The sequence below is a fragment of the Arvicanthis niloticus genome, chromosome 14 (genome assembly GCF_011762505.2).
Source record: "Arvicanthis niloticus isolate mArvNil1 chromosome 14, mArvNil1.pat.X, whole genome shotgun sequence".
In the NCBI taxonomy this organism is placed as follows: Eukaryota; Metazoa; Chordata; class Mammalia; order Rodentia; family Muridae; genus Arvicanthis; species Arvicanthis niloticus.
Window position 1 is genome coordinate 50,973,179 of NC_047671.1, and position 15,674 is coordinate 50,988,852.

A 15,674-nucleotide genomic window follows, 5' to 3' on the forward strand; every position below is an offset into this window, starting at 1 on the left:
TGAGTTCAAGGCCAGCCTCAGTTGTGTTTGGAGTTTGAGGTTAACCTGAACTGTGTGAGATTCTGTCTTTTAAAAAGGAGATGCCTAGAGCAAAGCCTGCAGCCCGGAGCCTGTCTTCCAACACCTACCCTATAATAATAGCTACTGTATACAACATTCCTCATTCACTTATGTGTCTGTTGAAATACCTCATTTTATCACTCAGCAACTGTGTGAGGCCATTGTTTTTACTGTCTCTATCATGAGTGACAGAAGAAGCTCAGAGAGAAAGAAGTATGGAATCTATGAGGCATATTACTTTTAGTTGCTGGCCCCACTTCCTCCTTGCCCCCTCATCCTGTCCAGCTCTCACCTTGAATTCTGTGGGCACCAAGAGCTTCGGCGTGGCTAGGCCCAGGAAGGCGTCAAGGCTACAGCCCAGCAGGATGGCCAGGACTGAGGAAAAGTCACTGAACACTTTGCGCACCTGGCCATAGAGCAGACACTTTAGTCTGGACCTGCCATCCCATTTCTGTTTTCCCTTTCCTGTTTGCAGACAGGATCCAGGGCCAAAGCCAGACCTTTCACGCAGAAAGGAAAAGACACTTACCACGGAGGGGAAGAGGCGGCTGCTCTTTAAATGCTTCAGGGCAATGGCACAAAGGAAAGAAGTAAAGAAGAGGAGAAGGGAGAAGAAGGCGATGTCTGGCACCGTGTGACAGCTGGGGCCTCGAGGGTGGCCTCCTTGCTGGATGCACTCAGATGGAGGCAGGAAGGAAGCATTGACAAGGCCTGGGTGCTGAATAGAGGAGTGGTCAGGTATGGGATGGTGGGCAACAGAGGACTCATCCTACTCTCTCATCCACCTCAAAGGAAGGGGAACCCACAGAGACACCAGGAACTCAGAATGGGCCATAGGCTAAATTGAAGAAACCAGTGAAGCTTTCTTCCCTTTGAGGATGGGGAAAGCCGAAGACCACTACCTCTATTCTTTCTCAGACCTTTTTAGGAGCAAGCCCTCACCACGCTTAAGACATCCTCTGTGTCTTTGAGCTTTGTACTTGTCCATTCAGACGCATTTCCTGGGAAGCAAAGAATTCAAGTGTAAGCCCTCCTTCCTTGAGAAACTCTTCCCCACAGGAGTCTAACTTGTTCTACCTAAACTAAAAAGGTCTTAATTCCGATCACGCTTCTGATTCTGTCACACTTCAGTGTGTTCTCAGGTTCCTACTTTGTGTCCTCATGCCCTCAGTTTCTCTACCCATCTGTGTCTCTGGTGCAGAACACAGAACTGAGCATCAAACATCAACCTAATGCATGAGCTCACAAATCTGTATGTACTAGAGGGAGAACTGGCCTCATTCAGGACAAGTAGAATTGGGCACACATCAGAAAAGATATGTTTGTAGCTAGATACTTGCTGGCCCCTACTTATATCCCCAACAGTTGGAGTTAGAGGCAGGAGGATTGGGAGTTCAAGGTCATCTTCAGTTACATACTGAGTTGGAGACCATATTAGTACCCAGGACCACCACCTCCCCACAAAAGACACTTTCCCCCATCCCTGGTGCTCCTTCCATGTGGAGGGATCTACGCAAGTGTCACACTCCAAACCCCTCCACATGGTTATCTGCTCTCACTCAGCTATGAGTTGCTTGATTGGTGAATTTAGGAAATGAAGCAGGTCCTGCCTGGTCCTGTCCTTTCCTCTCTCTTTTCTCTAGATTAAGCTGCCTGGTTCATGTCCTTACGTCTGCTCTTCTGATGTAACAAAGTCCCCATTCCAGTGCTACCACTATTCTCAGTTGGGTACACCTGATTTTGGCTTCTCTCTTAAGAAGCTCATTAACCCACACTCTTCTGTCAGGGCTGTCAGAAATAAAGACAATCCTGGGCTCTCCCAAAATCTATTCTATAGTTGATCCAGAACCAGAAGTAGGACTGCTGACTATTGGATAAGTACTCAGCATTTTTCTGAACTTAGTCCATTTCTTACATCTTTCCTCACCTGGCCAAGGTACCAGTTTCCCTCACCTACCTCCTGTGCCTGGGTATTGACAGAAGCAACCATAAGCAGGAGATCCTGGCCTTTGGACTGGATAGGCACGGATCAAGTTCAGCATTTTCCCCACGGCATCATAAATGAAGATGAGGCTGATGAGGGCACAGAATCCTTCCTCTGTGAATCTGGTGAAGTAGCGCACCAGCAAGCTAGCCTCTGTAGCCACCAGTGCAAGGCAAAATGTGGCTACCCAGATGCCGACCCACAGGCGGAAGGGCAGGTAGTCCAGGCTGTAATCTCTGTGAGAGTGAAAGACAGTCAGGGCTGTCTCCTTCTTACCTAACCCAGGTCAAGTGCCCCTCAAGCCAGTGGCAGTCCCTCCCTCTCTCTTCACCCAGTTAGGACCAACGGAGGATGGGCCCACTAATGGGCTGGGGAGGTGAGAGAGGTCTCCTACCTGCTGAAAGAAAAGAGTAGCCGCTCAAATACCAGCACTGGCCCGGTGCTGCTAAGGATAGTAAGGGGCTGGCCCGCCATCAGGCAGAAAACAGCTCCAGCCACCGCTGTGCCCAGGAAACTCTCCAGCACTCCCTGGAAGTAGACAGACCTCATCATAGGATCCCGGCCTCCCAACACAGGAGCCCAAGCTTCTGTGGAGTCTCAGCCCCATTCACAGTGCCAAGAGGTCAGGCAAGTGGGACACCAAAGTTTATGTCAATCCCATCAGACAAACCCACATACCTGGGCACCTTCAGTGGCATCTCCCAGAAGACCCCCAAAAGTGATGGCGTTTGTGACTGTGGCCAGGTAAATGTAGAACACAGCTGAGAAACACTGGGGGTGTAGGGCGTCCAGGAAATCACTGGGGTACCAACATGCCTTCCGGCGCACGTCCTGAATAAGACCCCCAAAGAGCCTCCCACCCGTGGGCCGTCAGAGATCCAGGTTTCCACACCCCACACCTGAATCCTGATTTTCTCTGTATTCTCCCGAATTGCCTGCACATTTTGATGCCCCTGTGACTCTTCCACGGGATCCCAACCCTTGTTCCCACCTAGCTCCCCTCACCTGCCTGTCCTTTGCAATTCTGGGATGGGTGTGTGCGGCCCATGGTGGTGCTTGTCTTCTGCCAGGGCAGCACTCTGGCGGGGAAGGCTGGTGACTTCCTTCACTTTCGAGGGAAGTCTGGGCAGAATGAGAACCTCAAATAGGCTGATGTCTCCAGCCAACCTGAGATTTGACGCCCCGCCCCCTGGAGGCTACAGAGGTGGCGGCAGACGACGCCTTCCAACTATCTGATAAGAAGTTAGATACCACCCTGTGAATGCCAAGCTTAGCTGGGGAGCGTGGTAGACCCATAACCAAGGAGAAGGTCAGCGTGGAATCACAACCCCAGGTACCTTTTGTGCTGAGAGGGTAGGCATTTGGGCGGAGGAATCCGGGCTGTCCGGTCCCACCGACCTGGAGGTAGAACTGTCACCTCCTGTAGGAAGGCATCCAAAGCTGCCAAAAGGTCATGAAGATTGCTTGCCCGACGAACTGACCACTGGAATTGCTGCATTTAAGGCCACAGAATGGACAGTAAATGCATATTAGGGACTCTTACATGTGTGTTCGCTTGCATTTTCTCAAAGCCATGCTCACACAGGCTACAAGCAGACAAATTAATGATTTACTCACAAATCCATCCATCCATCCACTCGTTCATTCATTCATTCATTCATTCATGCCTATGTGTGCCTACCTTGGGCCAGTAATGCAGCTACATTGGTAGCTGGAAACTTCAGCCCCCATGTTACAAAAACAAAGCCACACTCTAACTCACTGTTATTCATGATCACATACACATGCTACACACACACACACATACACACACACACACATACACACACACACACACATACACACATACATACACACACACACAGAGAGGGAAACCTGCCCCACTCACCGGGTCACTGAGGAGGACAGCTGCTGCCCGTCCCATCTCATGGTAGCTCCTTCCCAGGGTGGGAGGACCGAAGAGGAGGCAGAAAAACCTGAAGAAGGAATGGGGTGGGGGGCAGGGGAGCTCCAGGCTGCTTTCTCATAGGACAGCACTGCCTGCTGCTAAGAGCAGCCTCTGACTGAGACTTAGCTCTGCTCAAGGACACACGAGCTCTGCAGACTGACCTCTGGGGAGGAGAATTTCCAAGACACTCTTGGGGAGCCACATCCAAAGACCCCACCCTCCTCAGTAGAGGCCCTTCTTCTGGGCCCCAGAGCCCTGACTCAGTCACCTCACCTGCTAGGCAAGATCACCTCTGTAAGAGACTCCAGCACCACCGGATTCTGCAGTCTTACAAAGGCCCCTAGTGGCTGTTCCAGGAAGCCCAACTCTCCTGCTAACACCGCTGCTGCCTCAGCTCCAGGAGGCAGCTTCTGTCTCAAGGGGTTCTGGTGCTGGATGGCAGAGTATGAGAGGTTATTTAGGGAGGGGGATGTTGGCAGAAACTCAACGACCAATGAGTCTGGTGGAGGATGGGTGTCTGTTAATTTCTGATCTTCCTCCCAGCCTTTCCCAAGGAAGGGCCACAAACCTTCAGCGGGGTGTCCTCATCACGAGAAGCCTTTCTGAAAGCATTAGACCCTGCAAAAGCAGGAGTACATAGTGGTTAAGAGCACAAGCTTTAGGGGCAGGCCCAGCAGTTGTGATACAGCCCTTCATGGAAACTAAAGATTAGGTGAGAAGATAGTGCATACAGGACTCCTGGCACAGTGCCTGCCAGGTACACCCCTTTAGAGAGCCCTGGCTGTTATGTCCCTGGCACTCCATCTCCTCTGCATTCATCATAACCACCAGTTTTCTCTTTCCCTGAGGACTGAGCCAAAACTAGGCCATTCCTGGCTCAAGAAACTGTAGAAGATTCCTGGGACTCTCCTATCCCAGAATCTTGATCCTAGGCCCAAAGAGAGATCTCTCACCTCTGCAGGACCTGATGCCTGTGGTCTGGATGTGGTGCTGGGGTCTCTGCAGGAGCAAGGCCTGAAGCTGTCCTCTCAGTTCAGGGCTCAGTGACTCCCCACTGACTACCTGCTCTGGAGAACAGATGTGACGTTCAAAGTTCAATCCCACTCCTGAGCGCACTCTGTCCTCCCACCGGCTCCCTTCCCTGCCTCTAATTCTGGCAGTCTGTCTTTCCTCCTACCAGTCTCAGAAATACAAGGGTCAGTGACCCCCCAACCCCCACCACATACACACTGTTGTTTTGAGACAAGGTCTCACTACATAAACGGAGCTGCCCAATTTTCAGTGGTCCTCCTGCCTCTGCCTGCCACGTGCTGAGATTACAGGCATGTGCCACAGTGCCCAGCTGCCTTACCATCACTATCCCCCCGACAGAAATGGGCAGTCCCTGGGGTAGGATGGGGTGGGATAGGCTCTGGAAGACTCTAAGACTTTGGGGGAAATTCCCAGGAAATGGAATGTTTTCCTCAGCTTACCCACAAGCTCCAGGAGGCTCTGAGCTTGACAGTCTAGCAAAACAATGCCCTCGGCCAACAGACTGCGAAGCTTTTGGAGGCTGGGTAGTGCCAGGATAGGCACATGGGGGCCACTCCACCGGCCTGCGCCTATGTCTAGCTTTTCCTCGAACAGAAGCCACCTGTGATGAAGGGATAGACAGTGTTATTGGGAGACTCTTGCCCATGTCTAGGACATAGGTAGGTCAGTGTGGCTGCCTTTGACCCAGTGGTACAGAGGATCTCCCTCCCTGAGCAGTCACGCCTCATTAGGTCTCAGAGAACTCAGAACTATATTGTAGAGGAAGCTGAGTCTCATGGCAAAAACACAAAGAAGTCCTAATTTGAGGTAGAAAGGATGCTATAGAACTAACCAGGACCCACTCACCTGCCTGTCTCTCGCCACTCCAGTGCCTGGGGCCAGCCCAGCAGCTCATTTAGTTGAATGAAGAGCAAAGGGTCCTTGGATATCGGAGACTCCCCAGTGTCTGTGACTGAGGGTCCATCAAGGCCAGGGCCTAGGCCACTGTCCAGTTCCTCTGAGCAAACATTTTCATGAGCATCAGAGCCTTCAAAATCCTTTTGGCCCGGCAGCTTCATCTTAGAAAGACTTGCACAAACCTTGGAAGCTCTGGGTAGCTGCATTTATACCCATTTCCACAGCATAAGCAAAGCAAAGCCTGTTGGCTCCAGAAAATACCAGTCGTCTCCTCCTCTATTTGGTCTCTGACCCCCTGCTGGCCTGTTTGTAAAACTAATCTAGCCTCTCCTAGACCTTTCAGAAGTACCCAACGTGTAAGTGTGCATCAAGTCTGACCTCACTATGTTTTGCGTAAATATATGGGAGTAACTGATACCCACCCCAGATTCTGTTGCTCCTGACTGTCCTATGTCAAATATTAACACCACAAATCCAAGACTATTTGGGTGTCAACAATATAGCCTAGGGGTCCCAGAGACACATTTGGACAAACAAGGAACTAATAAATAACTAGGCTTGTGGAAGCTAGGCAGGGAACAGGAGACAGAAGAAGGTAGATCCCTGCCTGTTAAATGGCCTAATTTTGGAAAGTGGAGACAGATCATGGAGAACACAATACCTATACCTTTAAGTCCTCTGTGCAGTGTCTGAAAACCCCAATTAAGCTATGTGCCCCTTTAACTGAGACCCTCACTGAAGGTGATAGAGGGATGTGTGTGTGCCTGTGTGTCTGTGTATCTTTGTGTGTGTGTGTGTGTGTGTGTGTGTGAGAGAGAGAGAGAGAGAGAGAGAGAGAGAGAGAGAGAGAGAGAGAGAGATATCCTGGAGCCAAAAGAGAATGTTGCCCTTTATCAATTTCTATTGAGCCTGCCTAGCAGACATGCCTGGGATACAGCCACATTCCAGCATCAGCACCACGGCTTTGCTCCATCCTTTCTCACCTGAGTTATTTCAGTAGCCCACTAAGTTTTTGCACTGATCTCTCTGGCTTTGGCTCTTCCTCCTTTCCCAAAGTTCATCTTCCATAAAGCAGCCATAAGGATTTTTTTCCTTTCTCTTAAGACTGGGTCTCATCACTAAGTATCCCTGGCTGGCCTGGAATTTGTCACAAAGACTAGGCTGGTCTTGAATTCTTAGAGATCTGCCTGCTTCTGCCTCCTCCTGTCTGCTAGGCTTAAAGGCATGTGTTACCACCCCTAGCTAAGGGTTCTTTAAAAAATCTTTTTTAGGTTTAGAGAGATGACTCAGTGGTTAAGAACACTGCTACTCTTTCGAAAGACCCAGGTTTGATTCCCAGCTCCCACATGGCAGCTCACGACAGTCTATAACTCTAGTTGCAGGGAATATGACACCCCTTCCTCTGGTCTTCTCAGGCACAAGGCACACACATGATGGACAGATATATATGTAGGCAAAACACTCATATAAACACACACACATGTTTGGGAGGCTGGAGTACTAAATAAGCTCTCTGTCTCTCTGTCTCTTTGTCTCTGTCTCTCTGTCTCTCTCAGATACACACACACACACACACACACACACTAATGAGCTATGCCTCAAGTCTAACCCCTTCTGACTTACATATAAGTAAGGGCACCCACTTCTCCAGCTGTAAGTTGTAAAATCTCCTCCTCCAAGACAAAATTCCATGGATAAGAAAAAGGAAGATGGGCTGGAGAGATGGCTCAGTGGTTAAGAGCACTGACTGCCCTTCCAGAGATCCTGAGTTCAATTCCCAGCAACCACATGGTAGCTCACAACCATCTGTAATGGGATCCGATGCCCTCTTCTTGCCTAGCTGACATCTCTTGCTTCTGGCAACAGCCCACCCTCAACACATCTCCACTCTTCCTTTGCTGCCTTCTTTCTAACCTCCTACCCTCCAGCTCCCAGCCCCCTTCTATGTAATGAAAAGGCCTGAGGGGCTTTGCTATTCTCTGCAAGGAACTCTTTCTCCCTGAGTCTTCACACATCTGGATGCTCACACCCAAGTCTCATCTCAAATATGATTTACTCAAGGAACCTTTCCTCTGGCTCATTCTATGGCATTTCTGTTTTGTTTTCTTACCTAGCAGTTATCACTACTAGTAACCTTATTTATTGTTTGTTTGTGGTTTATTGCCTGCATCACCACACATAACTGTACAACCCTTGATGCGGTATCTTACTTGACTTGGCCCCTGAGCCTTGAGCAGCCTGGCACACAGTGGCTCTCAATAAATTCTTGATCCATGAACACATAGAAAGGAAGGGGTTGGGCCAAGAGTCGCGCTTCTTCTGATGGCCACACGAGGGCACTGCTCCCCACGGCCTGAATCGCCAGAGCCGCTCCCTAAGACCAAGGGGTTATGTTTTTGTTTTTCTGCCAGGACTCAGCAAAAGGCAAGATGGCAGGGAGGAGTATTTGAGTCTCTGCCTAGGCCTGGCCCAATGCAGACTGGGCCCGAGGATGGCATGTGGAGGAGCATCTAAGGACAGGAAATGAAAGGACAATCAGGACTGTCTGAATAAGAATTAAAACCCTTATTAGAAACAGGATTCAGATGTCTCTGTCCTCCAACATCCTCTGGCTTAGGCAGAGAAAGGAGTCACTATGTTACCTATGCGGAGGGGAGAGGTGGTTTCAGTCCCCAGAAGAGCAGAAACTGGCCTAGGGGCTGAACTCCTGTGACCATTCCTTCAAGAATGTGTCCAAACCTTAGGGGGTAAATGACTCAAGAAAACTTGAAGGGATAGAATCATGAGTTTGGCATGAATAACCCCCAAAACACATACACACTCCCCTTCATAACTTCTGCCAAAGTTCAGAAGGTCTGTCCTTACTGTTCCAAGAGTACCTTAAAATCACTGAGGCCATCATACCTGTTCACCAGACCTCATTTCACCCTGTGAGTGTGGGTGCTCAGAGCATGGCAGGTTGGTGAAGGAGCTGCCTAGGAGTCCAGAGCAGCCTTTGATGTTCTAGCCAGGCTGGGGAAAGGCATGCTGTATATAAGGAGCTGCCCTGGATGTGTGTCCTGGAGTTCAAAGACCTGATTCTCATTCTGGTGTTGTGATTGACTTCTTGGGTGTTCTTGATGAAGGGCTTTGCCTCTGGGTCTCAGATTTCTTTTATGGAAACAGAGCAAGATACAAATCTTCCTGAAGTAAGATATGAATGACTGTCATAGGGATGGGGGCGTGTGTGTGTGTGTGTGTGTGTGTCCTTGTTGTCATCTTCGTTGTCCTTGTCCTAGCATGTGTGAAGGCTTGTTTTCAATTCTCACCACTGAATAAACTGGATTTGGTGGTGCCTGCCTACAATCCCAGCACTTGGGAGCAGGAGATTTAGAACTTTAAAATCATCCATGGAGGCCAGCTTATAATACACCAGACCCTATCAAAAAAAAAAAAAAAAAAAAAAAAAAAAAAGCCAGGCTGACACATGCCTTTAATCCCAGCAGGCAGAGGCAGGCAAAGTTCTGTGAGTTCAAGGCCAGCCTTTTCTATAGAGCTAATTCCAGGACAGCTAGAGCTCTGTTACTGAGAAACCCTATCTTGAAAAAAAAAATGTTTTCATACTTCATTTTTGTAACATCTGCTGTTAGCACTCTTTTGCTATCCTGGAAATGAAGTTCAAGGATAATACCCTGCCTGCACACTTAGTCTTAAAACAAAATCAACACCTGGAGGCAGGCACATGGGAGCATCTTTAGTTCTAGCCACCTAGAGGTAAAGGCAAAAGGAATGCTTGAGGCCAGGAGTTCAAAGTCAGCCTGGCCATAATAGCAAGACATCCCTCACCTCAAAACAAAAATCATTTCAATGTGTAAATCTTCCAGTCAAGACTATTCTAGAAATAGCATTGCATACATCTACACAGGCTTAAGGAATGTGACAGCTATAAATACTGCTTAATGCAAATACCACCAAAATGAACATTCCATTCTAACTTCCTTCCTGGAAAAGCTCAAGGAAAACCTCTTTGTATTTTGTATAAGTTAGAAATGGGTTTAAGATCAAGTAGTGGGGCTTTCATCAAGGAAGAATCCAGCTGGAAGTTTAAAAGAACAAAATGTACAGCAATGTTTTGTATCTTATTCTGTGTGTGTGTGTTAAGTTTACTATATTCATGAACTGCCCTTATAGGACAGAAGACAATATTAGATCCTCTGGTACTAGAATTACAGACAGTTGTGAGCTGCTGTGTGGTTGCTGGGAATTAAACCCAGGTTCTCTGGAAGAACAGTTACCTCTCCAGCCCCTTCTTTTTGTTTTCGTTTGTTGGGCTGGGTTTTTTTTATTCTTTGAGAATTTCCATACAATGTATTTTACTCATATTTACTCCCCCCCCCAACTCCTCCCAGATCCTCCCTGTCTTCCTACTTACCCAACTTCTTGTTCTGTGTCTCTCTGTGTTTGAACTCATCCGGTCCATTTGTGTTGGCTGATTAATTACTCTGGGCTTGGGATCTTCCCTGGCTATGCCAGGTGTCCGGCATTAGAGAAAACAGATATTCCCTCCCCAGAACGCCTCAAACACAGCTAGGGCTGGAACTTGGTGTCCACTTCCTCTCCTCTATGCTGGAATTTTGTCTGGTTTGAGATTATGCAGGTTTTTTATGTGTGCTGTCACAATTACTGAGTTCACATATGTATCTGTCCTGTTATGCCTGGAAAACACTGCTGCCTTGAAGTCATTCATCACCCCTGGCCCTTACAAATCTTTCTGGACCCCTCTTCTGCATAGGTCCCTGAGCACTGAGGGAGAAATATCCTCTAGACATCCCATTTATGGCTGAGGTCTCTCGTTTTTTGTTTATTTGTTTGTTTGTTTAGACGGGGTCTCACTGTATTCTTGCCTGGCCTGGAATTCACTGTGTAGACAAGGATGGCTTTGAACTCAATAGAGATCTGTCTGCCTCCTCCTTCCATGTGCTAAGATTATAGTATAGATTTGCATCACCATACCTTGGATGTGTAGAGCTGACACCCCCCCCCCCTTTTTCCATAGATTCCTTAAAAAAGTCACTGATAGAAAAACAAAAAACCCCTCCCCCAAGTTCCTAGAATGTCCTGTAGGGGGCAGCATCTCTTCCTTCCTAAACCATTGTCTTAGACCAGCAGTGGCTGTAAATGGCTGTTAAACTGTTAAATTGCTGCCCTGTAACTGCATACCAATGAGGAACTGAACACGCACATTTCCGGCGCAGAGTACAGTATGACTGCATTCCAAGGTTAAGCATTGAAAAACTTAACAAGAGTATTGACTTATTCACAGGGAGCTCCGTGCTTTCCTAAGCACTCCAGAAACTATCTCCCTCCATTGTCCCAAGAACACAGTAAGCAGACTATTATCCTCACTACTTTCAAGCCAAGAGGCTGAGTCACCGATGAAAGCTATCATGCCTGTAGATGGCCCACTGTATGCACTCCAGAGAATGTCTCAGCCAGCCTTTGAGAGCACCTGACAGAAAACACATCATGGACCCCCACAGCACAGCCAATGCCTGGACATGGCATGGCTGTTTGAACCTCTCATTATTTCTATGTGAGGAATCTAAGGCTTGAAGAGGGGGATGGGTTGTTTGAAGGAGGAGGAATCCTTTGCTCCCTTCCTGCTAGCAGAAAGCCATCTGTGTCAGGGAATGACTGACAGATAAAGTCACAGAAATGCTGTTGGAAAATAGAAGCGAACGGGAGGGGATGGGGAACATTACAAATGTCCCTTCCTGACTGAGCATCATGGATTTCTGGACAGTTCTACCAGAGCTTCCCCTACCACCTCCATTCCTGTTCGTTAGACTTCAAATCCTGGCCCAAGTCAGATGCCAGAACACGTCCATGCCCAGGTGTGTATAGAGTGTTCACTACCAGATGCCTCAGGCCAGCATAAAGAGGTGCAGGGGACCCCAAAGACAGGACAGAATCCAACATTTTAAAATTCTAAACATTCTAAGATTGCTTGACCAGCTGATTCCAATAGCATAGGAGAAACCATGCCAAGAGGGAACAGTGACCCTTCAGCCCAACCTTGAGTTTGAGTGACTCTAACCTCTTGGTTGTTAAAGCATCCTCTAGTAGAAGTATCCTCTGGAATCACTGTCCCCCACCCTACAGAGCCCTGGGGCTGCTTAGTATGCACTTCCAAATCCTCTGCCCACAAGCTTCTGGATGAGCTCTGAGCCAGGACTGCTGTTCTTGGGTTGAGGTTTCCAACCCTCTAGATTTACTGCCTCATTATTATGCATGGCCGTTTCTGGCACTCCATCTCCAGGGAAGGCTGGTCCAGGACAAAGTAGTAGTTTCAGATTAGCTACTCTCGATAGTCACAGAACTGCCTCAGCAAACCTTTTGATAGCAGCATGACAAGAAAAATTAAAAAAACAAAAAGCATGATTGGGCTCGCTAGCCATAAACAACATGACTGTTTCAACCCTTCATCATTTCAAATGAGCAGTCTAGGGCTTGAAGCAAGGCAAGGCATGGGATATGTTAAGTGCATGGATATATATCAAATTCCCCACTCAAGAAGAAAACCAAGGAAGAAAGGGAAGAAATGAATTTGTTCATAGTAACAGCTGCCATTACCCACCTACTATATGCCAGGCGTCATGCTGTTTTATACGCATGAGCTGATTTATTCATCACAAAAGCTCAATGATAGTTGTTGTCCTTGCCCTGTTTCAGATGTATAAATTACATATAAGGAAACACTGAACAACTTGCTGCGAGTTAGAAACTTGAGCAAAGGGGCTTAGGAGATGGCTCAGTAGGTGAGGGAATCTGCTGCCAAGCCCTGTGGCCTGAGTCTGGTATCTGGGACCCACATGGTGGTGGAAGGAGAGCAATGGCTCCAGCAAGCACTTCACAACTAACAAGTGAAACAAAACAAATAAATGTTAAAATAAAGCCAGGAACCAAACCAAACCAAACAAGCAAACAAACAGCAGCTACAAATAAGTGTGAAAATTTGAACTCACAACTGCCTGAGTCCTGTGTGCGTCCGTTTCACTAGCTACTCTGCTGCTCTCATCCAAATCATTGCTCAGTTCAGCCCAGTTAGGCAGCAATTATGGTCGCCATACTCCAGGACTCCCTCAGTAAAGCTGATGATGGTATTGAGTGCAGAGACAACGGGGAAGGAAGCTGCTGTCCTCTCGTCCACTTGCTCAGGTATGGTGAGCTAAATAGTCCAGCTTGGACTATTCCATACATCTTTGAGCTCTAACCCTTTAAAATGAGGGCAATGATACTAGCATATTTAATGTACATGAACACGTATCTCAGATTTCCTCTGTCCCTGCCTTGGAGGTTCTAATTCCAAAGGGTTTCTGGTTTTGTTGTTTGGGACAGTATCTCATGTAGCCCAGGCCTTCCTCAAAATCTTGCTATTTCTGTCTTGGTCTCAGGTGCTGAGATTATAAGCATGTACTACAATGCCTAGCTTTACATAACCCTTTGGTTGGTTGGTTGGTTGGTTGGTTGGTTGGTTGGTTGGTTGGTTTTATAGTACAGGGTCCTGTACATACTAGGCATGTGTTCTTCCAACGAGCTACACTCCCAACCTGGAGTTTGAGCCTTTGTTTGTTTGTTTTGCTTTGTTTCTCAGAACAGGGTTTCTTTCTGTAGTTCTGGCTGTCCTAGAACTCTCTCTGTAGACCAGGCTGACCTCCAACTCAGATTTGCCTTGCCTCTGCCTCTCAAGTGCTAGAACCAAAGGTGTGCACCACCACATCTGGCTGGGCCTTTTTATCTTTAATGTATTCCCTGGTGATTCCGATGCACAGCCAGGTTTAGAGGAACCCATTTACAAGGTATATGTAACAGCCTCAGAGAGGAAAGCACCATGAAAGGTCCCTTCTCCAAGAGCCCCACCCCTCCAACCCCAACTCCGGTTTCTTGTAGCACTTTCCTCCCAGCTCCTCCACACTGGTGTGCAAGAGTTCTCTTCAAATCAAGGACTCAGTGCTTTAGCAGTGAGTCAGCAGCACTTGGAGTCCCAAGGAGCCTGCCTTTCCAGCTGCCTGGGAACCCAGCCTGAGCTGGGAAACAGGATGCCATGGGCTCTGCTCTAGATTAGCTCCTGTTTGACTCACTAGTAGCAAGAAGCTAGTCAGAGAGCCTCAGTTTGCTCGTGCTCAGTCAATAGCTGAGGAAAGCAGACTTGCCCATTGAAGTGCTACCTAAGAGTGAGTCCTAGGCTCGTGACAGCCAGAGCAGATAGAGGAACAAGTCATATGGAACAATCTTACACAACTCTGATTTCCCATCCCTGTCTCATTTGATTATTAACGATGGGGAATAATCCACTGTCCACCCTGTCATCTTATGTCCTTGGCTCTCTGCCCTCGTCTTTGTCCCATGGCCGTCTCACTTGCTACCTGTACGGTCTTCCTGCTACCATAGCATTAAGCCACTTTCTACACCCACCCTTGCACTACCAGTGAGACTCGGAATGCTCGGCCACAAATGATCACAAATCTGCTTTCTTCTTACGCAGGCCTCGGTCTTGTTGCCTTTTCAGATAAGGCTTTGTTAATCCATCCTCGAATCTAAGGTGTGAGTACAGGATCAGAACACGTCCTCTTCTGCATGGCTCTTGAGTTCTCACCATAGCATGCTCTTACTCTGACAGTGAATGTTTAGGGAATAAGCCTGCTAACAGGGCTATTCCAGGACACATTATGATTGAGATTTTTATTTTTGAGATCTATTCTCAGGTAGTCTAGATAGGACTCAAATTTAATATATTAATGAAAATGACCTTGAACTCCTGACCCTATTCCTCTACCTTCTAGGTGCTGGGATCAGTACAAGGGTTTTTCCTAACCACGGGTCCTGTTCTACAAAGATCCCGACTTTCTTATCAGGCAGGGAACTACATATACTCACCAGAGTCTCCGCTGAACTGTAGACAGCCTATTGTTCTTTCTATAAAACCGTTGCTTCTTCCATATCCAACTTACCCTCTGCTGCCGGGATTTCAATGGCCAAAATCAAGTGCAAAGTTTCTTAGACATGTTATTTCTTTTCTTTCCACCCTCCCTCCTCCTTTCTTGTGGTGCTGGGGATCACATCCATGGCCTTATACATGCTGAGGAAACACTCCTATCACAGAAATACATTCTTAGCCATAGTATAGTAATTATACATATTTAAACATTTTTTGTTTGTAAGTAAGTATGGGGGGTGATGGTGGTGGTGGTGGTGATGGTGGTGGTGGTGGTGATGGTGGTGGTGATGGTGGTGGTGGTGGTGATGGTGGTGATAGTTTTTCTTTTTTCTCTTTTTTGGGACACTAAAGATGGAACCCAGGGGTTTGCCCATGCTAGGCAAACTCTCTACCACTCAGTTGCATTCCCAGCCTGTAATTCTGTTTTATTTTGTTTAATCTTTCAGTCCCAGGTTCTCTGCAGTGCTGGGAAGGGAAGTGACTATCCTAAATACATTTCAGGTCTTTCACCTTCCTTGTAAAACCTGACACACAGACCTGGACAGGGTGAGGCTCCCAGGTGTGATGAAAGCCTGGAGTTGCCCCAACAAAGCTGAGCTGACGTGGTGGTGAGGCGGAAGGACCTAGCATAGGAAGGAAGAAGCAGGCTAGGACAGGAGAGCAGGGTGTGAATGGTGGGAGGGGGGAAAGGGGAGTGATTTGGTCATGTGTCAGGAAGTGTCTCCCTCCACCCTTCCCTGGGGAGAACCCTGACCCCTGGATGGCTTCAGTTTTAA

General features: G+C 47.8%; 1 protein-coding gene and 1 long non-coding RNA gene across 6 annotated transcripts in view; one reads left to right on the plus strand and one right to left on the minus strand.

Moving 5' to 3' along the window:
• The window catches only part of LOC143434344 (uncharacterized), a 25,896-nt gene extending 23,451 nt beyond the window's left edge, over positions 1–2,445 (plus strand). For both annotated transcript variants that reach the window (XR_013103783.1, XR_013103782.1), the window contains exon 3: positions 536–2,445. This is a non-coding gene — a long non-coding RNA (uncharacterized LOC143434344). The remainder of the gene's footprint in view (positions 1–535) is intronic.
• Slc4a9 (solute carrier family 4 member 9) overlaps positions 1–6,220 on the minus strand; it is a 16,018-nt gene extending 9,798 nt beyond the window's left edge. For all 4 annotated transcript variants that reach the window (XR_013103781.1, XM_076912789.1, XM_034518647.2 and 1 more), the window contains exons 1-14: positions 5,871–6,220; positions 5,465–5,625; positions 4,946–5,059; positions 4,561–4,610; positions 4,266–4,423; positions 3,933–4,020; positions 3,382–3,536; positions 3,050–3,166; positions 2,723–2,897; positions 2,439–2,572; positions 2,018–2,280; positions 1,003–1,061; positions 590–778; positions 353–466 (exon numbers count right to left, since the gene is read on the minus strand). Coding sequence is in view for 3 of the 4 variants with exons in the window: in XM_076912789.1 (XP_076768904.1) it covers positions 353–466; positions 590–778; positions 1,003–1,061; positions 2,018–2,280; positions 2,439–2,572; positions 2,723–2,897; positions 3,050–3,166; positions 3,382–3,536; positions 3,933–4,020; positions 4,266–4,423; positions 4,561–4,610; positions 4,946–5,059; positions 5,465–5,625; positions 5,871–6,127 (2,034 nt within the window). In the remaining variant the exon portion in view is untranslated. The remainder of the gene's footprint in view (positions 1–352; positions 467–589; positions 779–1,002; positions 1,062–2,017; positions 2,281–2,438; positions 2,573–2,722; positions 2,898–3,049; positions 3,167–3,381; positions 3,537–3,932; positions 4,021–4,265; positions 4,424–4,560; positions 4,611–4,945; positions 5,060–5,464; positions 5,626–5,870) is intronic.
• Between the last annotated feature and the right edge of the window lie 9,454 nt (positions 6,221–15,674).